Source organism: Maniola jurtina, chromosome 19 (genome assembly GCF_905333055.1).
Source record: "Maniola jurtina chromosome 19, ilManJurt1.1, whole genome shotgun sequence".
Taxonomy (NCBI): Eukaryota; Metazoa; Arthropoda; class Insecta; order Lepidoptera; family Nymphalidae; genus Maniola; species Maniola jurtina.
Window position 1 is genome coordinate 11,707,879 of NC_060047.1, and position 25,019 is coordinate 11,732,897.

The window sequence follows — 25,019 nt, forward strand, 5'->3', positions numbered from 1 at the left end:
TATAAAAAAAGAAGAACAGGTAAAACAAAGAGTAGTTGCCTTAAAGAAAGTGATTAAATAAATAATTTACAATATTATTTAGTACATAATATATTATTAGTATCTTGGTATTATACCTACACAGTACACGGTTACAAATTCCTATGTATATCTGTCTACTTTTAATAAGTCTACCTACATGCTCAGTATATATTAGTTTTTTATTAATGCTAAAACGGCTTTCCCCTTACAAAAAGAAAGATATTACAGAGCCTACAAAAAAGCCTCAAAAATCCGTTAGTACGTAACAATAAATTATACGTGGACTATCGAATCTATTGTTTCCTCTAAAACAATAGATTTTTGTCCTGTTTTTTAGTCAATTAAGAAAACAGGAAGCGCGTCTAGACCAAAACCCATTTGTTTTTTCCCTAATGACAACTATAATTATTAATTACACATAAATAATAGTTAAGCCGATAACCCTGTAATAAATTAATTAAAATTGACAGTCTTGAAAGCTCGCAATCTACGAGTTATAATGTGGCGCTCCAGTGATTACATAAATCAAGATTTGAGCGGTTAAAAAACAGTAGTTGGCCATAAACTATCGCGTCAAATTTACCTGCTGTCTGATAAGCATTGATACCCCATAGTTGAAGAGCTGGTGGCAAAAAAGTGAACGACTTTGTACAGTTTGTTTGTTTGAAAAATGTCTTTATTATCAAATAATAATAAATATATACACAGTTTATGTCCCGGTAACACACACAGGATAAACACAAAATAATAAATCTAACACTGTTTGGCAGGCTATACCTACACTACATACTTTGTACAGTAACAGTAGTTGTAATGAATGACTAACGGTCCAAATTATTAATCCATCTTTCTGTAGATAATCTGTCGTCAAGTCGCTTAGCGACGTTGTCATTTGTCAAAACTTTATGGTTGTTTTTGAAAAAGATCAAGGCTGCTGCAACTTATCGTCGGATATAGATATGTGTATAAATAATTATTTGTTTTTGCCTTCAAATATATTCAAGTGGCACGTATATTTTCATGTTATGTTTGGTCTGGTAGTAATAATAATTAATTAATCATTGATAGAGCTGGTTGTAGTATTCAGCGATTACGATGAATTTTTTTACATGTAAATTGCCTACATTTGATTAGAAGATTTTATTATATCTCCACCGCTTTTTTCATAGAAATTGCAAGAACCTCCTTTTTAAAGATACATGCAACGGAACAATGGATTGACGTAACTTTTTGTATGGATTAGCTAACTGGCGAGTGGGCTACTATAGGCTACTTTTGGAGTGTAACAAAGGTTACTTTTAATCGCTGGAAATCAAAAAGTTCAAAATAGAATCAAAATAAATGCTTAGTTTTCTTTTTATTAAAAAAAAAATATTTCTGTAGCTAACACAACTTTATTTGAGTTGAATCGCTTTTGAAATCATTTTTTATCAAGTTTCAAAATTATTACCACCAGCTCTTGTACTATCATGAACCTTAAGATAAGGGCAGCAAACAAACCCAGGCACATCCGGGCGCTAAGCAAACATGTCTACAAGAAATGGGTGAATACCTACTGGATTTTATTTTAAATGTTTTTGTCTGCGTGAGGCATGTGCGCCACTGTGCCCACATGTGGCCTATCTACTTATATAAATAATATGGGAAAGTTGGATAGTAACTCAGTTTAAAATGTTTTGTTAATCATGGCACTGTTACAGTTGGTAGTTGGTGGTTCTATGTGAAAATAGATACTCTTTGTAGGGTTCAAAAGTCAAAGTCAAAAGTCAAAATCATTTATTCAAAGTTTGTATAATTGTACTCTTTTTGATGGTCGAAATTGTTTTAAATAACTGAAAACTAAAGCTACGAGGGTTCCAAACGCGCCCAAGTCTGAGAAGAGCCCACAACAAACTCAGATCACACACATTCCACATTCCAGTATTCATTAATTAGCACAAGTGATAAGTTTCTACAAATAACAATCATATATTTGTAAAATAACCTAGATACCTAGGTATTTAGTGAATTTTCTAAATTGTTTAGCTTTTTATCAGCTTTTGGGGTGAACGTGGTCTATTATTACCCAAAAAATCGTATAAGTCGTCGTAAAAAACGAAATAGCTGCACAAAAATTTAAATTAAAAACTGTTCCAACGTAAAGTGAACATGTTTGATTTATGTTTCACACAATTTGCTATTAAATAAGCCGTTACGAAAGCACTTGAAAAGCCGTCTAATTTGTGTCTGTTAGTTATTTCATTGAAAGTGGAATTCGCCCCAGGGTTATTTAAGAGTGCTCTCCATGGTCCCTCTACGTCGAGTGTGAGATGTGATGAGAGCATGCTTGCTATCAACATTTACAGGTGAGACATACCTACTCTAAAGCGAGATGAGTGATTAGTGCACAACACAAATCAATGTTTCGTATTACGTTAATTTTTGCTAATTAATCAACATTTTTTAACACACTACAGACATTTGCAATTATTATCAACTAGAGGATGCCCGCGACTTCGTCTGCGTGGATTTAGGTTTTTAAAGATACCGTGGGAACACTTTGATTTTCCGGGATAAAAAGTAGCCTATGTCCGTCCCAGGGGTTTAGGCTAACCCTGTGCCAAATTTCGTTAGGATCAGTTAAACTGTTGGGGTGTTGGGCCGTGAAAAGGTAGCAGACAGACAGACAGATAGACACTTTCGCAATATAGATTAAAATTTACCATAAAACCAATAGTTATGCAATTTTTTAGTTTTTTAAATGTTTATTTTCTTACTTAAACTTAAAATAGGGATGTTTCTGGGGTCGTAACTTTCATAATTTAACAACAATTTGATAAGCGTATTACGTTTGTATAGAGAAGCGAATAAGAAGTGCACCCTTAAGTTATTTTAGGAAGTGCGTTCTTGTTTACGGCTATTCAATTGACGTTATTTTAGTTTTCAATGGCTCTTTTCAAAGCGGTGTAATTTCTTTCGGTTTGAATGGAGCCATCTTGCTGGTACGAGGTTGCGAACACATTCATGAGTTAATTGCTCATTCGCGGTGTTCGCGGTCTTCTTTCTGTTGTGGCTGTTTATTTTAAACTAGCAGATGTCTGTAACTTTGTCCGCGTTTTTGATGATCACGCCCAGTTTCGACGAATGCTACATTTCCTGAAGAAAGAATATTACGAGTGCATGATCAAAGATTGTGTAATTGTATCTTATCTACTCCCTTTACAACCTCTCGGACGGCCAAGGGTCACTGGTAGAGATCTCTTAGAAAGAGTAGAAAGAGCATTTCAGAACAGGGATAGGTTAAAAAAACTATTTACTTCTAATCTAGCAGCATTTCTACGCGGGGTCGCACTATCAGTTTTTTTGGTCAACCAATAAACTAACACACTTTCGCATTTGTACCTAATAATAATATGGGTAGTGATGTGCTAAATCAATTATTCAACAAGTATTCACTTAGGTATTCCCTCCTCTCAGCTATTTAAAAAATATTGGAGACCATAATATTAAAACTATCAGGTGACAAAAATATTAAGAGCGCTATTTTAAACTGTGGAAGCATATTTCCGGTTCCCTTCCATCGACGTTGCTCATAATTTCCTCAATAAAGTGTCGTGACAAGGTTGAAGGGAAAAATAGACAAAAACATGTCTTGTGTGGGCTTGGGATCATAAAACTAATAACAGTTTGTTTTAGTTTAAATATCTAATAGTGGAAAACCAACAGCAGTCATTTATTGACCCATTTGAACCAGTGGTTTGGTTACGGGTTTAGGGTTGCCATAATTTCTGGAATAATGACGTAAAATAATTCTAGAGGTTCATGATTTAAATAATAAGCTTTTTTTTCGTAAAAAATATATCTAAAAGTTCGTCGTGTTGCTAATGCGTCAGCAAGCTATGCAAAAACTAACGTCGATCCGTTGCTCCATTACGACGACAAACGAACAAACAAACGCATTTTTGAATTTATAATAGAAGTGTATTAGTAACGCAAATAGTAAAATAAAAAAAAACACGACTGCTCTGCCAAAAAACGGGGTAAAAGTACAATGTTCTTTTTTTAAAAAATGGCGGTATACAGCCATATTGAATACCATACCATATTGAAATTTTTTCAAATTTGTGGGCAACTGCCACTCGGGATGATGTCATACCTATTTCTAACAATATCCCATACATTTAGAAGTTATGGTGCAATAAAGAAAACTCACATACATACATAAACGTAGTAGAAGGTATCGTCTATGAAGGTAGTCCACAGAAATGGTATCACATGGTCACCATAGCCCCATAGGCCAGTGTTTGCGCACGTCACATCTGTGTTTGATCAGTCATTTGGAGGCGCTTCACACTTGACGCCTTTACGCGTCACCACACATGCAAGACAACTTCTTTGACATGCTTTTTAAGGTATAGCTTATCAGAGTTGCTCTATTATCTAGATAATATATAAAAAAAGTCACCAAACCCTTGGATATACCTACTCGTAGCAAGCGGTTCATACTTATTCCCTTTACAACGTAGACAAAGGAATAAGATCGAATTTTTGGACATTCCCTCGGGATAGGGAATAAAGAGAAGATGCCACTCTCCAATATTCATGCAAAAATCACGTCGATCCGTTGCTCCGTTGCGGCGTGATTGAAGGACAAACCAACTGGCAAACATACTTTCCCATTTATGAGTTATATTATTATTATTTATTATGTGTTTATGTGGTAATTACGTAGAAGCATACTTATGACACTTCTGAAAAAATATTTTTTGGCATTGCGTTCAGTAACCAAAAATTGATTTAGGTACCTACTGTTTTGCAGGAAAACTTTGAAATATAAATTACAATTTAGAACTGAATTTCTGAAGTTTTTCTAGACGGTCATTTCCCCGCCCTTTTTAACCCCCGACCTAAAAAGAGGGGTGTTATAATCATTAAATTCTCTCCGTAGGTACATCGACATCCAGACGGTAGCATGTTTAAGTGGCTTGTACCGCAAACAGATCGACCGACTTTATAATGTTTATAGAAAGATCCCTCGAACACCGCAAACATCTCTCTCAGCCATAAACCCTTAACCTTTATTACCAGGGCTTAAGCACCATTAAAGAGGTTCCAGCTTATGTTGTCTATGGCGTTGTCAACATATTTTTATCTGCGCCTGTCAAGCGCCTGTGCAAACGAACGGGGGTGGTTCTAATTGATACTGCCTACTGCACATGTCATAGAGCCCAAGTACTTTAAAGTTTTATTAATTATAGTACAGTTGTTTAAATATTAATTAAATTTTACGTGTGGTCCCTGCAGGTGTCCTGGGATGAAATTGAACATAGACAACACTCTGACATAGACCACCTATAAATTTAATTGTCTTTAGTCTCTACCTACTCAACTAATTGATTTTCATTTAGTATCAATCATTATAATATACAAAGATATTATGTTTTATTCTATCTGCAGTTATGAGACCATCGTACTTTAAATTAATAAACACCTTAGTTTAATAAAACCTGAAATTATAAACAATTAAAAAAATCTACTTGGTATTTTAAATGGTTCATAAATTGTCTGTCCAAAGTAAATAATAACTCAAAAAACCCCCGACACAAAAACCTCTTTAAGAAAACTATAAAAGAGCTGATAACTTTCGAACGGCTGAACCGATTTTCTTTGATTATAGCTAAGAACACTCACGATCAAGCCACCTTTAAAATAAAAATAACTAAATTAAAATCGGTTCATTAGTTTAGGAGCTACGATGCCACAGACAGAAACACAGATACACACGTCAAACTTATAACACCCCTCTCACTGGGTCGGGGGTTAAAAGGAACACAGTACATGGACAGTGGATGGACAAAAACGAAGGTTATCCTGACGAAACTAATAAAATAAAAATGTAATACTTAAGCAATTTTAAACACTATAATTTTAAAAATACACAAAAACTTAATGAATCCCATTCAGCTTCCGTTTTCCGGTATTTCAAACTCGATCTTGTCAAAACTAAATAATGTCTATTGATCAAAAAACTGTACCAGACATGGCGTAGGGTTGTCACTCGCTTTTGTGTGCTTCAAATTGAGCATTCAAATCCTGTAAAATAAACTTGGTAGGTATTTATTTATTTATTTTTACTAGGCAACCAAACCAGATTACAATAATGATTTTAACCTAATTCTTAAATTACTACATTATGACCTTATTGCAATCCTATATGGTCGCACAACATGACCGTGGTTTTGAAGGCACGCTTAGTTATTACTTAATATTAATAAAGTAAATTTAATATAAACACTATAGTTAGGTCAATATATTTTCATAATAAACAGGAAATTGCTACCTTTATTTACTTTATGTTTTTTATATTTCCTCGGAACTTTTCCGAACTGCTAGGATCTTGAACGCCCTTCCGGCATCAGTTTTCCCTTCCACTTTTGATATGGGTACGTTCAAACCTAGGCAAGCGTGCTCCATTTTAAGCTGCATCATCACTTGCTAGCTGCAGTAGGTCTGAAAAAAGAACTCTTTGATTTTCAGTGATAAAAAGTAAACTATATCAGTCCCAGGTCTTTGACTATACCTATATATGTATTAATGCTAAAAATATCTCGCTGATTCGTTGCTTCGTTATGACGTAATTGAAGGACAAACCAGCAAACCAACACACTTTGGTATTTATATCAGTATGATTCAGCATACAACGCAGCAAGCTAAAGATGGCAAGCAAGTTTTTTTTGGTATAAAACCATTTCATCTTTTTTTGTTTGTTGGTTAACAGTTGACAACCCTAAGTTAACAGGAACGGCGCACGTCGCGGCAATCAGAATCAAATCACGGGCTATTAAAACCGCATCAACTCTTGAGATAGGTATCGATTCAGAACTTAGATAAGATGGCGATGTCGAGTGTGTGAATGAGCCTTTATGAGGCTCATTGTTCAGGTGTTATGGACTTTAAAGACAATACCACCCTCATTAATTAAAAAAACCTTATTGAGGATCCTCTACATTTTTTTTAAGTTGTGTATTTATAGGGCTTGTGTCTACCTAATATTAAGTGAGGCACAATTCAAATGCAAAATTCGTTTAGTTTTGCTTTATACATTTGAAAACGCAAACTTACCTATGTCATCATTCTGTTAATTATATTATTATATTATACATACTACTAAGTAGTTTTAATTTTAGACCACAGATCACTACCAATTGTAATGATACATATAGTGCGAGCATTTAGACAACATGGGGTATAGACTCCGAGACTCATGTTAAAAGTTCAAAGACCTAAGGGTGCGTTTCCACTAAAACGGAGTGAAGCGAAAATGACGTGTTCAATAGACCAATCATGTTATTGCTGGATGACGCGATAATTTTATCACGTCATCTCTTAATAATAATCTGATGGATCGAAAACACACGTATCGGTTCATCTCTGCTCTACTCCACTTCAGTGGAAACACACCCTTAGAAGGTCCTATCTTAAACTAGCTGATCTATCCCGGCCTTGCTCCTGTGGAATTTCTGGAAATTCTTTCTTAGCGGAGGACTTAAATTAAATGTAATGCAAAATTTCTAAATCCAATGAAATTACTTTGAGCTGTATACGTTAAAAACGTATTAGTCAGTCAGTTTCTTCTTTTATTTCGTAGATTTTATTTAGTGATTTATGCTATACTATGCTGCGAACCATGAGTCAGTCAGTCAGTACCTAACAAGGCGAGCGTAATCAGACAAAGGTAAATGAGCAACAAAAGGCCTGGGCATAGCTGTGGTACCCCGCTGTGCTTTGGGATGGCCTTTATAAATGACATTATGGCACTTTTCAACTTATCCTTTTGGTATAATGATACCTACAAAAAGTACAAAGAAAATTATGGCTTTACATCCTTAAGATTTTTTTTTAAAATAAGTGCATTATTTTAAAAATATTGAGTGTCAAATTGAGAACCTTTTACTTTTGAATTTGAACGAGACTGACGAAGTATCAGATATGAATTGTTTGAATTTCAGATTTATCGTTAGTCGCTTATCTAGCGTAAGTACCTATAGTGTACGACAGGTTGAGATGGCAACCGGGGTGGGGACGCCCCACACAACTCTCGCGCTAACCCGCTGCGGGTGAGCGCGGGTAACGTGCGAGTGTGCGGGGCGCCCCGCCCCTCGTCGCATACCCCCATTGCCATCTCAACTTGTCGCGTACTATACTAAGTACATATATAAATACACTAGCTGATGTCCGCGACTACGTTCGTGTGGATTTAGTTTTTAAAAATCACCAGGGAACCCTTTCATTTTCCGGGATAAAAGTAGCCTATGTCATTCTGGTCTTTAATTGTAACCATGCAAAAAAATCTCGTGGATCCGTTGCTCCGTGATTGAATGACAAATCAACAAAGCAACGAACAAACACATTTTCGCATTCATAATATGAGTAATGATACTAGTAACTACTCATATTATTATTACTATTACTAGTACTACATAATATCTATGGAAATTGAAATAAGCTTTAAAAACTTTTCTTGAACGATGTACGGTTCGCCTCAGAATTCGAGTAGCAATTCCGCGAAACAATTGCATCAAAAACTTGTCGCAGTTATTTTATAAACACGCAACACACACCTAACGCATGTGAATAACCGTGCCACGCGAATATGATCATTAAGGTGCTAAACGACTTACAGCCTTTGACTGTACCTAAAATTTACTACTATTGATGTTGCTAGCGGTAGTAAAAGTTGTACAACCAATGTAATGCATTCTAAAGCGACCTTCTTTCTTTACAGATGGTGCAAGCAATACAAGTCCTACGGTTTCACCTATTAGAATTAGAAAAAGTAAGTGTTTTTAATGTTTTATTTATATTTCTTTGAGGCAGAAGGGAATACATTTACCGGCCTCCGAAGCCAACCGGTTCTTAAAGGAAAATATCACCTGACATTGTCCGGCGGTATCGATTCGATTATCCGAGGGCTCGGGTATCGATTTTGAATCGAGATAACGTATCGATCTCACGCAACTGGCGCACGCACACTCTCGCAATGAGACAGGAATTTCTAAACTTCGATCGTTCCGAAATTTGTTGACGTGTAACAACTACGTAAAAATATTATTATACATCGATTTTGACAACTAGCAAGGAAGAATTGTTTAACTCAAAGAAACAAGAACTTGAAGACGAGTTTAACTCGGGTTTATTTGCGCCAAACCGAGTACTCGGCCGAGTTACTCGGCTTAGGGTTGATGATGATGATGATGATGTTGGGCAATTTGCCACTGAAAATTTATTACCACAAGATCAAAACACATTTATATGGTGGGCAAAATATAATGCACAAAATGTCCACATTTGGAACACTAGATAAGAATGTTTTTTATGTGCACCTACAACTTTACAAGCACTGTTTCAGTGATCGAAGGCCGTTAGCTTCGTATAATGTATATTTCCATCTTTATTTGACTTAACCGAATACTCGGCGTTTGAACCGAGTTATTCGGCCGAGTACGAGTACCTACTTAAAAAACTGCCGAGTATGCCGAATACTGAGTAATTATCGAGTACTCGGCCCATCTCTAGTTGTAACTACATCATCGCAGCGAAGGCAGTAAAAGACTTTAGCTGATATTCATTGACATCGGCTGGCACCAGTTGAATGATAGGTATTTACCTAAATAATATTTAAATATTATTAATTAAGACGGCGCCAAAGATTTTAATATATTATTTGCATATAAAGCGTATGTATCGGTATTTAGTTACATTTTTCGAGAGCTTCCAATACTGTTAGTATATTTTATACTATAGCCAAACTAGTTTCGTAAAAAATCTCGACCATAATATTGACGAGTGGATTAATTCCGTGTTACGTCGACTCACGCTCGGATGAAGATCTGAATTATATGACACTAATTAATATTATACATAGGTAGGTAGTTGTTATGTGTACGTTTTGTTCGTTTAGAAACTTCCAAATTGTATCGGAAAGAAAAGATAACACATCGAACTTTAGAAAGAGACAGTTGGCAGCTTCAGCTTCGTGGAGCGTCGACCCTGTCTCTCAAATTATTGTGACGTTTTTGAGAGTTAAATTTCTTTAAACCCGAAACGCATAATATAGGAAACGGATGGCTTAACCACTAGCAAGGCTCTTAAGCAAAATTGTCTTGTTGGAAGTATCTAAACGACAGTCGCATACGCGCGATTTGGTCACCGGCAAAAACCGCGTCGTCCGCCGCGATCCCGTTACACGTCGAGTGTATAATGACGCAAGCGACGACAAGAACCGGACCAGTCCCCGTGAGGTTGCCGAAATGGGCGATAAGGGCAAAAACACACGAATACCTGACCGACACCGAATTAATGGTAAAAACCTGACGACAGACAGACAAGACGAAGATAGCTGTAGTATCCCATTTTGGTGACAAACATGCGGTTTATTGTGCAATATTCATTGTACGTGACACCAGTTAATCATCATCGTGATCAACCCATCGCCAGCCCACACACGAACCTTTCAGAATGAGAAGAGCTTAAAACGCACATAGTTCCAAAAAGTTAGAGGTGCGTGCCTAAAATAGAACCCCTGACCTCCAGAGGCGGCCGTTTTAACCACTAGGCTGTCACGGCTCTCAAGCAAAGTTATCTTTTTGGAAATTTCTAAACGACCGTCTCACACGCGCGGATTGGTCACCGACAAAAACCGCGGTGTCCGCCGCGTTCCCGTTACACGTCGAGTGTATAATGACGCGAGCGACGACAAGAACCGGACCGGTCCCCAACGGGTCGCCGAAATGGGCGATAAGGGCAAAAACACACCAAATGCGAGCGCGCCCATTCACGGCGCGAACACCTGACCGACACCGAATTTATGGTAAAAACCCGACTGAGACAAGGCGAAGATAGCTGTGGTATCCCTAGTTTGGTGACAAGCACGCGGGCTGATTATACAATATTCATATAGGCACGTGATTCCCACAACATTTACAGATTGTTACTTACTTACTTACTTACTTATGCACTGTTACTATGACCCCAGATGAAAACAGACGTAAATCTTACTATTGACAAGACAGTAGCAAATGTAGCGAGTATTTCTCAAATTTTACGAACCATATCTGTGTGTCTGTGTATCTGTTTGTGGCATCGTAACGAACGGATTTACCGATTTGAATGCGGTTTTTTTAAAATTCGAAAACAATATGTATAATCGAGCTGGTTCTTAGCTATGTTTGAGAATATTATCAGCTGTTTTTTAGCCGGTGCGTACGATCTCAGTCATCCGATTAATATTTTCTTCAATTTGTCTTACGATTCGATACCTAAATACCGACTACAAATGGTACAATCGACCTGTCGGGGATGCTTGTATAATACTATACCTCTGTTTTGAAGTAACTATTAAATTAGTAACGTAGTCCGTTCGGTAACCAGATTTTTTTTTGAAAAAAGAACGCATAGGTAAAACGCAAAGAACAAAAGCTGCCTGTAACGAGATAACCCGAAATGCGATACGTCTACGAATCGCTGGCCCGAGGGCGAGATAAAGGCCATTTAAAAATGAATAAGAATAAAAAACAAAACATTCGAAATTCAAAATATCGAGCGCGAGCCGCGGCCATGAGTCAAGGAACTTCAAGACGCAATGACTCCTTTAGTATGACCGCGGGATGTTATTATGTATTTATTGTTTTTAAAAACGGAAGAGGATGAGATTGATTCGATAAATAACAATGAAAAGAGTAGGTAAAATAAAATTGTAATAACTCGAGATAGACAAAGTTCATACTATTTTAACCCTATGAAACTGCTATAACCGTTTCAAGCTATAGCATGCTTAGATTGCATCATCATTTACCATCATGTGAGATTGCAGTCAAGGGCTAACTTGTATCGAAATTAAAAAAAAAAACTGATATTTCAAGTAGGTACCATAAATAAATGATCTATGCCTGCCTACAATACAATCATAGTTAATACAAACCTGTGTCTTTCAAAACAGTTTTTTGCTGTGCTCATATCCCATACATGTCGGCTTCTATCTCGTCTATGGTTTTTGTCGAAATAAAAGCATAGACAAAAAAGGAAAGATGCCGTTAGCCGAATCCGTTTCCGCTCCACTACGCAACGATCACAGGTGATGGTTTTTTCGAAGCTTAAATAATAATTAAAAGCTTCATAAAAACTCACCTATCGATATAGAATAAAATAAGATCCGTTTATTGTAGACTAGCTTATGCCCGCGACTTCGTCCGGGTGGACTGCACAAATTTCAAACCCCTATTTTACCCCCTTAGGGGTTGAATTATCAAAAATTCTTTCTTAGCGGATGTCTACGTCATAATAGTTAGTCATAATAGTTATATGCATACCAAGTTTCAGTCCAGTAGTTTGAGCTATGCGTTGGTAGATTAGTCAGTCAGTCAGTCACCTTTTCCTTTGTATAGGTATAGCTTATGCCCGCGATTTCACCCGCGTGGACCACTTTTTCAAATCCCTATTTGAACCCCTTAAGGGTTGAATTTGCAAATTTTTTTTCTTTACGGATGTCAAGGTCATAGCTATCTGCATGCTGAATTTTAGCCCGATCCGTCCAGTCCTTTCAGCTATGTGTTGACTGATCAGTCAGTTAGTCAACTTCTCCTAAATATACCCTGCGAATTCGTGTGCGTTTTTGGGGAATGCAATTTTTGCTAGATAGTAGGTAAATACAGTAGTAGACACGGGTAACATTGTTATACTTAGTATAGTGGTAGTACATAAAGGAAGAACACTCTTATTTTGACAGTAGTCATTTTTGCAGGTGTTTGTTTTTTATATTCATTATTTATTTTTTATATAGCTATCATTTTTTTTGTTGTTTGACATTTACAATGTTACCCGTGACGATTATAGAGCATCGATTATTGTTTGACTCGGGTATTCGGTGTACCTACATCGATTATCCTACGTTTTAATGTACGTAGAAATATCTCACTTAACATGCATATAGGATACACCGATTTAACGAACGCCGAAATTATTTCTACATTATAATATCCAATAACGTTTTTGATTTATGCTTTTAATATTTTAAACATGGCCGCTGGCGGTCACATCGGGTTCGAAATTCGAATTGGGTCTTTTTAGGTCGCGCGATCGCTGTGATTGGTCCCCACTGGCAGGTTTTTTATGTAGTCGCGACTGACTGTACCTTAATTACGTTATGTGGTCTGTGGACGTCCAGATTCCTGCGGTAATACCTCCTTTATTAGATTTATTCCTTTTTTATTTTGAAGACGACCAAAAAAAGGGTTATTCCAGAGTCCATACATAACATTGATTGTAGAGATATTTTGAGCTTTTTCTTACAAGAAAAGGAATTTCTTCAAAATCATCACCTACTTCAATGCCAACTAATATAAATTTTATAATGCTACTATTTAAAAAAGTGTAGTTAAAAGGTTCCCTGTCTACCCAAGCTAAAATGTACCCAAGCTTTAAAAAATATATTCTCAAATAGGTCCAGAAACCTCGGAGAAATCGGTATATATTATACTGTATGTGTCATCAAAATTAGTTACAAATATAAGTGTTCATTTATTTTATCTGGATTACTTCTTAAATAAGAGTGATCGAATACATGAATCCTTTTTTGAAGTCGGTTAAAAACCTAATTAGATACAAGTTCTATTTTTGAAACAACGTTTGGAATGCAGATTGCCAATTAAAAAACTTGAAAAATCGTCAGCGAAAAAAAAATAGCAGAGGTTTTTAAACATGTAAACTTACCTATTCAAAGGAATGCAATAATCGTTAACGAACCGAACTTTTATTTCATATTTTGTTCGTAACATAAACGTTATCTGTAACAGCGTGGCTAAGTGATTTACGATGTAGGTCAGATTTGTTAGTTTACGGGCTCCAAACCTGGGACCCTCGGGTTTACGACCCACTTTTATAACATAACAACGCACCGGCATTAACGCTAGTGCGACATTATTTCCACTTACAATCTGTGGTTTCATTCATTAAAAACTTTATAGATGTAATGCGTCATCGTAAATTAAAAAATAATAATAATAGCGAATGTTGATATCATGGATCTTTATGGTTATTGTCTATGCTTTTATTAACCACCTTTTTTCCAATAATGGAAACTGAGGCTTTTAAAGTAGACATCGGACGAGTCGTAATAGTGGTCAAGACGTCCGCCTCCTGTTGGGAGGTCGGGGATTCGATCCCAGGCACGCACCTCTACCTTTTCGGAGTTTTGTTTTAAGCATTTCAATATCACTTGTTTTAACGGTGAAGGAAAACATCGTGAGGAGACTTGCATGCCTGAGAGTTCTCCATAATGTTCTCAAAGGTGTGTGAAGTCTGCCAATCCGCACTTTGTCAGCGTGGCGGACTATGGCTTAAACCCTTTTCGTTCCTGACCTGGAACGACCTGGTCTTTCGTTGGAGACCTGTTCTCAGTAGTGGGCCGGTGAAGGTTTGATCATGATGATGATAATATTGATTGAGGTTTTCAAAATTTAAAAAATATTAATACCTATAGTGATTCGAAAGAGGACTGTATTGTAGAGTCGTGTTCAAAAATGGAATAAGAATAAATTGATTTATAATAAAAATATCCATTTTAAAAGGAATTTTCTATTTAAAACAAAAACCGATAAAAATAGGGACGTACAGAAAATGTTATCATAGTGAAGTGAGGTGCGAAGCTATCGGGGCTCATTTAAATGCCGATTCAGGTTTTGAAATTAAAAAGAAATAAAAGGTATAAAAAGGTACAAAAGGATAAAAAGGTATTCGATGGGCCCCGATCAGAATGTCGTGCGGTTTTTGCATCTGCCTCTATGCATTTGCTTCGGTCATTTTATATGTAGGCATTGTAGGCATGTAAATAAAATGTAAACTAGCAGGATATACCGACATTGCTATTCATAAAACTACATACTGAAAAGTATGAGAAATAGATGCATAAATAGTTTAAACAGTATTTTAACTTTTTGCGAGAAAACTCTATCGGCCTTTAGTTAAAGGACCGTTAAAATAAAATTTTGACAAATGTTATTGGTGCTAATTTTTCTAACTTGCGTAACGGCTCTGGATTCTAGCACTTTTGAGCCTATATCTCTAATCAGACCTACAAATTTATTGAAGTTCGGAAAAGTTCGCTACTGAAATCTAAAAAAGGTTCCGTTTTGGTTAAATACCCCCGATAATCGATTTGTTAGATGCCTAACTAATAGATATGCTAAAAATACTGTAATACCTAGTTACGTTCCAATCAACATTGACATCCTAGTCACACCCACAGAGCATTAGCACGGGAAGTGGCGTATTACAGACTGTTATTTATTCTGTGGTGTTACAGAAAAAAAAAAAACCTTTTAATCGCGAACCGACCGTGGCACACATTGCGAGCTGGTTTTGTACTGCCCACGCTCTTGGCACTCCTCTTGGAGGAGTCCTCTTTAAAATGCTTTAAAAATACCTGTATAATGGCATCCAACCGATGCAAAAAAAAAAAAAACAATTTAAATTTGTAAATTGTAAGTGGCAGGCCAAGTGGGTTGCGAAACAAATAATCTATTTTGAATTCGGAATTCGAATAAGATTTGTAATGGCATCTGAATCGCGATTAAAAAAAACTTGGTACCTACTTATTTTAAGCTTCACAAATTGTAACTGGCAGGTCATGTGAGCTTCGTAAACAAAAAAGTTTCTATTTTAAATTTTCAAACTTCGAATTCGAAGAAGAATTATCAAAAGACGAAACGAAACGTCAACGAACTGCCATTATATATCACGTTTCAAATTAAAAAAGTAAGAATTCGTTCAGAAACACACCATATCTCAATCCCGGTTCCAAATTTAAATTTCTGGAAAGAGTTTGATGTTCGTAACGATAATCGGGGCTCGGAGTCGGGGCCCGGAATGCCGTAATATCTCATTAAAGACATCAACAGTTTACTTAAATAATCGTATCGGGTGATCATATTCATGCGATAATATCACTTATATCTGTTTATGTTAAAGGTTATATTTCCGTAAAACTTAGGATTGGTTGTAACGTTTAGGAATTAATGGGACAGCAATCCCAAATTTGGATATTGGAAGAGTAACGATGTCATCTTCGTCGCTTTCTCCAGGTTAAGAATAGATTGGACATCACATCGGTCACAAACGACGGATTATTTGGAATTAATTTCATTGTTAAAGGTTTTTATTTTATTTTGTAGTAGAAACTTCAAAAAGTTACTAGGTAAGCCGTGCCTACTCTCTTCTATCCATATTATTATGGATTTTTAAGGGATTTTTAAATAAAAATTGTATGGTGCTGTAGTGATTCTAGTTCCTATTCTAATACCTATTAGGTACTAGGTAATTAAATTTCTCGAATCCAGAACTGTAAAAAAGTAAAAGTAATATTGTTGTTTATTTATTAAATGGCGATTTGTTTTGCCAACCCTAATATAGAATTTTCTAATATAGAAAATTATCTAGAACATAATTATGCAGTTATTTAAACCTTCACTGTATAAGTAGGTATTAGATAGATTTTTAGAAAATTAATGAAAACTGATCAATAACATTTTTACAATAAAAATAAGTTTGTGATTGTACAAAAACGAGCTATGTTTAGATTATATATTCTGATTTCTGAACGCATCCTTCCTTACCTGATCAAGTTTTGGCGGAAACAATTGACAGTCCATACTCACGACCGCTAACACGCACCGTTCAACGTTTTGTGGTCATAAATATGGATTTCAACAGTTGTAAAATTCAAATTAGTACTAAACAAACCACAACAATCACCTGCTAGACGAAACACATGTTTGAAAAAACCGGTCAAGTTTGAGTCGGACTCGCAGGCGAAAGGTTCCGTAGCATCGGACAAGATATACCTAGCACCTTTATGTAAACCTGAAAATATGATTTAGTGAATTAAATTTTTCGTTAACACATTTGTTTTGTGTAATGTAACCACAAATTCACGGTTATCGAATTTTTTCCTTTGTTTGTGCTATAAGACCTACCTACCTGCCAAATTTCATGATTTTCTAAGTAGGTATAGATTTTCTTGATAGACAGGCGGACAGACAGACAACATAGTGATCCTATAAGAGTTCCGTTTTTTCTTTTGAGGTACGGAACCCTAAGAAATGTGAAAACCAAAACATACATTGAAATCTTGTTTGTTAATAAAGACATGTTATAGATTGTTTAATGACGACATATTTTGACTACTTTAGTGTGTCAAATACGAGCACGTGTGTCCAATATCTGTCTAAAATTATTGCTTGTCTGTATTTTATTATTTGACAGATTAGATTAGGGTCATTCAATCCACACAGTAGGTAGGTACATAACGTAGGTATGACTATTGACTACCGATTAATTACCGATTCAGTTATCGATATCAATTTTGTATGATTTGTAATCGTTTTCCGATACAATTTTCAATTTATTGCTTGTTAGCTGATGCCCGCGACTTTGTGTGGATCTAGGTTTTTGAAATCCCGTGGGAACTCTTTCATTTTCCTGGATAAAAGGTAGCCTATGTTACTCTCCAGGTCTACACTTACCTACACTATATCCATGCAAAAAATCGAAAAATAGATATGACATGCATTCTTGACAGTTTCGTGTCAATAAATACGTAAGTTGACAGGCCAATGACAGGCATATATAGGGGGATACATTTATGATATGAGAAAAACTTGTCGATCAGGAATTAGTAATTACCATCCCAAAAGACATAATTAGCTGTCAACGGCGGGTAGCGTCGTTTCCGCTTCCGGCAATGCGTTCTATTTTCAAATCCGCTAAGATGTTTTGAATCCTGTTTTTTGTTATGTTTTTTCGTAATTCGAACGCAACTCCATAGAGTAAAGAATAAAAGTAGATATATAACATTTGCGAGAAATTGACAATCGCTCACTATTGGCTATAATGCAATGTTACAACAAGAATACCACAAATTTAGCCAATCACAACAATTACGATTGTAATAATGATTGAAGCAGTTTCATCGACCAGCCACTTTCAAATTGCTCATGATGCCTATTCCACACCACTTAGCGGTTATTCCAATTTTATCTATAGTTCACCTTTAGTCTATGCGCGAACCTTCACCTGCCGCCATTTTAATTTTATGATTTTCACCGTGTAAACGCTATCTAAAAATTTCGTTAGCTGTTTTATGGCCTTATGTTAATTTCTAAGTTAATTATGGCTATGAAAATTTATAAGGCCCCGACGTAAAAATTAATACGCACCCTACGGGGGTCGCATTTTATTGGGCGTAAGGAAAAAATTCTATTTACCTTTCTTAATAAGAGTTTTGTCGTTTTTAGGCTACGCTTAGGGTTGCCAATTTTGAATTCTGTATTAACAACTATGTGATAAGGCAGTTCATTGTACGATGCTAACGAATTAAGGTTTTCTAGGATTAATTCCTAAAATATGTACATTGTACATAACTTAAACACTTTTTTTGAAAATTAGAAAAAAATTAAAAGCTAAGTTTTTAGTTAAATGTTATTATTAATGAATTAATAATGAAATTGTATATATCACTTAAAGTTTGACAACTCGATAAAATAGATACCAAAGAATCCTCTCGAGTAGACAAAGAAAACTCTTCGATTTTCCAACATAAAAAGTAGCCTTTACGGGAGTATACGGATGAGAGCGAGTCAACTCTGTACCAAATAGATATTTGGTACACAGTTTTAGGTTTTTTAATAATCCCTTGGGTAAGTAGCTAAGTAATCTTTAATTTTCCAGGACAAAATGTAACCTATATCTATCCTTGGGTTGCAAGCTATCTCTGTACCAAATTTCGTCAATATCGGTTAAACTGATGGCCGTGAAAAACTAGTAAACAGACAGACATACACACTTTCTTATTTATAATAATATAGTATCATCGTAAGGCCGTGATTACACCAGTAAGTTTTACTCTCGTAAGTAGCGCAACAAAAGTAATGTTAATGTACTTACAAGAGTATTTATATTGGTACATTTGTCGTAAGATAATCACACAACTTACAGTTGTAATCGTGGCCTTATTCGTAAGGGCTAAAATAGGGTAGGTGTCAACCCTATTCAAGTTGGAGTTTTTACAGGCGCGTAAAAACGCGTCAGTTGGTCTTCGTGTATCGAAATGTATTCCCTTTGTTTCTTTGTATTACTTTTTTGTTTTTTTTTTAATGTCAATAGGGCAAAGGTCAAGCTGTTGTTGTTCCTAAACTTTTGAGTTACTACCTGTGCTTATAACTTAAATATAATGCAAAATGTCGCTGACACAGGAAGTAAACTGTAAATATTTAAATTATGTAGTTATTTACATACTTTTATAAGTGTTTATATTTTTATGTATGTGTTATTTAACATATCTATGGTTATTTAATAATAAATGGGTTTATTGACTTCAAGACTTTTTGCCTTAATAATAGTTTATTTTGGTAGCAAAAATTATGTAACTTTATTTAAGTATCTACACCAAAAATAGATAGATAACCTCTCTAGCGCCGTTTGATAGGCATTGATTTGATAAATATATAAACAAAAGGTACCGAGATACATTCCCTGTTGAAAAATAATGGTATTGAATCTGAGCGCAAATAATTTTTAGAATTTTACATCTTTTTCTTACCAATGTAATAAGAAAAGGACAGACAAACCTAATTTAATTTAGAACTGTCAAACCTCGTGCCTTTAAACGTCCCAGTAGTGAGCTTATTGTTTAAATGATTTATTTGTAGAGTGCACCAAAATTTAGTCATAAAATTTAAAAATAATTTTCCATCATTTTTCAGCAATATTAAAAAGACGCAAATCCTCTTTTATTTAAGAAAAAAGCAACAGAATCAATGCCCATATTATGTCATTATCATCATCATCATCGTCAACCGATAAATGCCTACTGCTGTCTGCTAAATGTATGGAATATGGATAATGTGTGGCTGGCTTTAATCAAGTTCAAAACCTCTCACCGATAAAAAAAACACCTTTCCTTATTAGACTGTCTCATCACTTACCATTAGGCGAGACCGTCCGCGTCGCCAAGAACGTACGCTATCAATGAAAAAAGAATAAATTAATCAAGTCAGATACATCAAGCGTTATTATTTATTTACCTAATTACCATAATGTTATGTAAAGGAATGTTAAATTATGTCAATATACGTCGATGTAAATATGCGATTGTGTCATTAATTAATCGATAAATCAAATGTAATCAATGCCGTTTGATTGGTTACGAATTTGTTATTCAAAGTTATTCCGTACCATGATATGAGAAAACGTCAAATATTTGTGACAGGTTTTTAATATTGTAGGGTGTGTTTACCATTGTGTTGTAATATTTGAAGGTTTAGGTAATTTTTTATTATTTTTGAAAGATTTAGTTAATTTAACCACTGACCATGTAGATGGAATGTGCTAATTTGGTAACCAGCAGGTAGGTATGCCAATTTCAAACTGATTCAATGGTTTTAAATTGGTTTCTCACGGCATCGTACCTGAATGTTAAATCGTTTGGAATGTCCATCCTTTTCCTTTAGTCTGCGTTATGTTGTAACCTATTATAGGAAAATCCAGATTTGGTGATACTTACAGTCTGTGCACGCTACATGTAGGTATTATGTAGGTATATTATGCCTCAATAGCTCAACCGGTAGAGGAGTGGACTGAAAACCGAAAGGTCGACGGTTCAAACCCCACCGGTTGCACTATTGTCGTATCTACTTCTAGCACAAGCCTGACGCTTAGTTGGAGAGGAAAGGGGAATATTAGTCATTTAACATGGCTAATTTCTTTTTTCGAAAAAAAAAAAATATATTTTAGCATAGGTTATACGGGAGCGGGTGATGTATGCTCAACCATAACAACATGTAGATCTTCTTCGGATTGTTTTTAAATTATGTCCGTGGACCCAGCTGCAACGCTTGGAACTTTTATAACAAAGTGAAGTCTCCATAGAGAAAATTTCACTAGCGCGATGGAGAATCTATAGCAAGACCAAGTGGCGACATCTAGTTCCTGTATATGGCAACGGCCATAAGAGTTATGATGTAAGTACCAGGATCACAGAAGCTAACAGGAGGTTTGCTTGTCCGCAGGTGCACGAGCTGTGCGATAACTTCTGCCACCGCTACATCAGCTGTCTGAAGGGCAAGATGCCCATAGACCTGGTGATCGACGAGCGGGAGTCGGCTCGGCCGCCCGACACGAACGGCGAGCCCCGATCCGCGCCCGACAGCAGCCACGACGGCGCGTCAACCCCCGACGTCGTGAGTACCCCCTATAGCAAAACACACCTGATTCAGAGGCGCGATCCCCAGCTAGCACCCAATTCGACCACGAGCTATCTCGTGCACCCCTGCTCTTAGTCTGGCCATTGCAAAAACGAAGTCTTTACGGGGGTGCTCGCATTTTAGTTTAAAGTCCCGCCTCCCCTAGCTTACTCGTACACACTCGGCTAGGATAATAACGCATACTTGACCTTAACTACACTCGCGAGCAATTAAATCGACTCAGATTCAGATATAGCCATATTTAGCAATGGCAAAAACATAAGATGACAATATCATTTTTAAAGTAAAATTCAGTTCTTTTTGTTAATTTAAACAAAAAGGAAATTGTGATAGAGATATTTAATTCTAATCTGAGACGATATTGTAGCTCGTATGTATAGTTACTCATGAGAACCAGAAACCAGGGCATATAGTTTGCCAATGGTAGCTTATTGGCAAACTATAATGGCTTGGTTTCTTGGTTGGTAGGTCCTAAATTTCTAATACATTTAAACCGTAACTACGCATGAAATGCTATTTGTGATATCAACACAAAAAAAAGTTTGATGTCACAAATTATGAATCGGACTTAGTTACTGTCTGAATGTTATAGCGATTTATGACTAAGCTTTGGTAGTAATTCGGTTATACACAAATGAACTAAACTAAGCAGAAAACATTGTGAAAAAGATAGCATTATTTTAGTCCAATTGAGAAAAGGACGCGAAGGACTTATACTGCTGTAAATTTTTGAATGATTAAAAAATGCTTTTTTCCAATGTTCTCTGCGTAAAAGAACTGCATGATTTTAGTTCTTTTAAGTTTATTCTAAACGTCATTGTATGCGTTATTATTCTAAGTCGCACGGTCCTCTTAGGGCTTCTGAGATTCCTCGGAAGCCCTACGAAGGTCGTTAGTTTAAGTGTCCCTTAGATCAAATCTTCGTTTTTGCAATTGGCCAACCTCTTAGCACTGTAAAATTTGAACATTGATTTGGTTCATTCTAAATTTCAAACGAAAAGTTATCACACGATACAGTGAAGGGGTGTGACGGGTGCGATACCGAATCGATACTTTAAACGTATCGATTCGAATTGATTATTCGATATTCAATGAATTCGATATTGATGAACATTTGCGCCGTGTTCAAAATTTGTTTTGCGCCGGAATTATGTATACGATTAAAAAAACATACGTATAACGTTGATTGTAATATGTGTATACTAATAAATAACTTTAGTGAGTAAATACAGCATAAGTCTTTCAAACCCTTCGCTCCCGGGAGCCTCAGATCTATTTGCCATACAAATCTTCTAGAAGCTACAATTACAATTCTGAGCTTAGTGTAAAACTTAATTAGGTTATTGGGAAACTATTGGAAACCGAAGTATACGTAAAATACAACTTTAACTTGCCTAAGTGAGATAATAAGAGTTACTTAAGAGTTTTAAATTATTGTCATTGTTTTTAAAGGTGGTAGATGCTAGTGTTATCTTTTTGGCTAGTAAACGAGTATATATACGTAAATAGGTAATAAATGCAGGTTGCGTTCACTAACGAGAAGCGAAAGAGCACAAAAAATAAAATTTAGTTAGTTTAAAGGAAAAGAAAAATACGTATTCAGTATACGCTAGGTGTAATTTTAGACCGTTTGAGATCGACTGCATTTTGCACGTAGCGCCGTTATGGCGAGTCCATCACGACTATCGATTAAAGTGCAAGCGATTATAATAATCGGATATATTATATGGATGTGCGTTATGAATAGAAATCTAGATGCTTCTAAAAATAATTAGTGGCGTTCATGTGGTTCCAACACTATTTCCCTTCGATACGTCTTAAAAATAGTTAAGATTATTTGCTGTATTTTTGTACACTGCATTCTGACATCGAGATAATTATTCGAATTAAATATATTGGCACTATGCATTCTTTTAGAGAAATCCGCAATTTAACATGTAGGACATTCGTTACGTTACTAATTCCAATCCAATTCTGTAACTATGACATTTCGAAATCGATTTTGCAATGAGAATCGATTTGATCTATCTTTGTAATATAATCTGTAAATGATAATAAGGGCGCGTATAGATTACAGAATTGGTGTTTACGCCGCGTTTTTTTTTGTATGTTTGTTTAGTGTATCTAAGGTATGTTTTGGACGTTGAGACTGAATTGTTTTGTTTGTGTTATATATTATTTCTCGCATTGTTAATATGGAAGCCATAACTTTAAAAACCTTTGCAAGAAGATTCTGCCTGCATCTGTTGGGGACTGGGTTAACTAGTTTAGAATTTAAACTATCTTGAGTGATACTTATAATTATGAATAGAGACCTTAAGTCACATCTGGTTATCCGTCGGTGTATGCCCGACAAGTTTCGAACTCATTCGGGGTCATATTCATGAGCTGATTAACTCAACTTCAGTTCAGTTTAGGACGCATCGCGCCTTACAGATCATGACTAAGGACCACGTATGGGTTCGAAACTAGTCGGGTATACACCGACAGAAAACTAAGCATGAGTTACGCCGTTTCTATTCATAAATATGTCTAGGTTAACCTTTCATTGGTTACTTTTTTGTCTGTATATGAGTTTATTTTACATTTATTTGTGTAGATGATTGTTTAAGTTAGGTCCTATGCAGTGCAATAGGTCTCTTTATGTTTGATAAACTTAATATTTCGTAATTCTAACTCCTAAATGTATAATTAATATGCTATTTGGTGTACGTCCATCTTGTATGTCAATGTGATTTTAATTAATTTTATAATTTTATTTTTTTCTGAACGGATTACAATAAAATGTTCTGTTTGAAATAATCTGGAGTTTACTTTATTCCATAATATTCTTATAGAATTATAAACAGAACATGCAGTATTGAAAGTTGAAACATAAAGACTTCTTCAAGAAACAAATAGGTTTTTGAGAAATTCTATTAATATTTCTGTTTTAATTATATGTGAAAACTAATCTAAAGCATTCAATATTTGTTTTTATTAAAACAAAAATTCAAATTCAAGTTTTATACTTTAAAGAGATACCTATTGTCTAGTAAATTTTTCACATGGTAAAATGTTCTGAAATAAGTAAATATGACTCTTTATGAATCAGAGTCGATTTAATTTGCTCGCGAGTGTAAAATTCAACAAATCAGCAATTAAATGTGATCTTATTAGCAGGGATGATCTTAAAGATAATTGCAATTTTTTAGTCTTAGCACAACTTGGCTGTTGCAAGAGTTAGATCACGTTAAGGTACGTTTACACGGGCAATTGAAATTCCGCAATTCCAGGTAACTTAGTCAATTAGGTATAACGTCATGACGACATGAAGCAATTGACTGTAATACCCAGCAATACCTGAAATTTTCGGCAATTTATGCAAAATAATTGCTCCAGATTGCTCCATTTATGCAACAATTGCTTAAAAAATTGCCCATGTAAGTCAATATAAATTAGATACTCCATATAAATACATCCAATAAACCTAGATGCCCACTGACAATTGTATCATGAGCGATAGTATTTTTTTAGGCAGCTGGGCGTCTGATTTTTAGCAGTTTATGGTCTGAGCAGACGAGGGACTATTGTCCGGAGAGGACAAAAATGAGTCTATTGTGTCACTAAGAACTGCATCGTTATGCGATGCATTTCTTAGTGGCACGATGGACTAGTTGTAAGTACGATGAAACACCGTAGTAAAAGATGAGGGACATTAGTCCT

The 25,019-nt window shown here is 35.6% G+C and overlaps 1 protein-coding gene across 3 annotated transcripts in view; it reads left to right on the forward strand.

The window, feature by feature from the left end:
* The window catches only part of LOC123875258 (homeobox protein homothorax), a 476,104-nt gene that overhangs the window by 101,539 nt on the left and 349,546 nt on the right, over positions 1-25,019 (forward strand). For all 3 annotated transcript variants that reach the window (XM_045921002.1, XM_045921003.1, XM_045921004.1), the window contains exons 5-6: positions 8,786-8,836; positions 21,120-21,290. In XM_045921002.1, the coding sequence (XP_045776958.1) occupies positions 8,786-8,836; positions 21,120-21,290 (222 nt within the window). The remainder of the gene's footprint in view (positions 1-8,785; positions 8,837-21,119; positions 21,291-25,019) is intronic.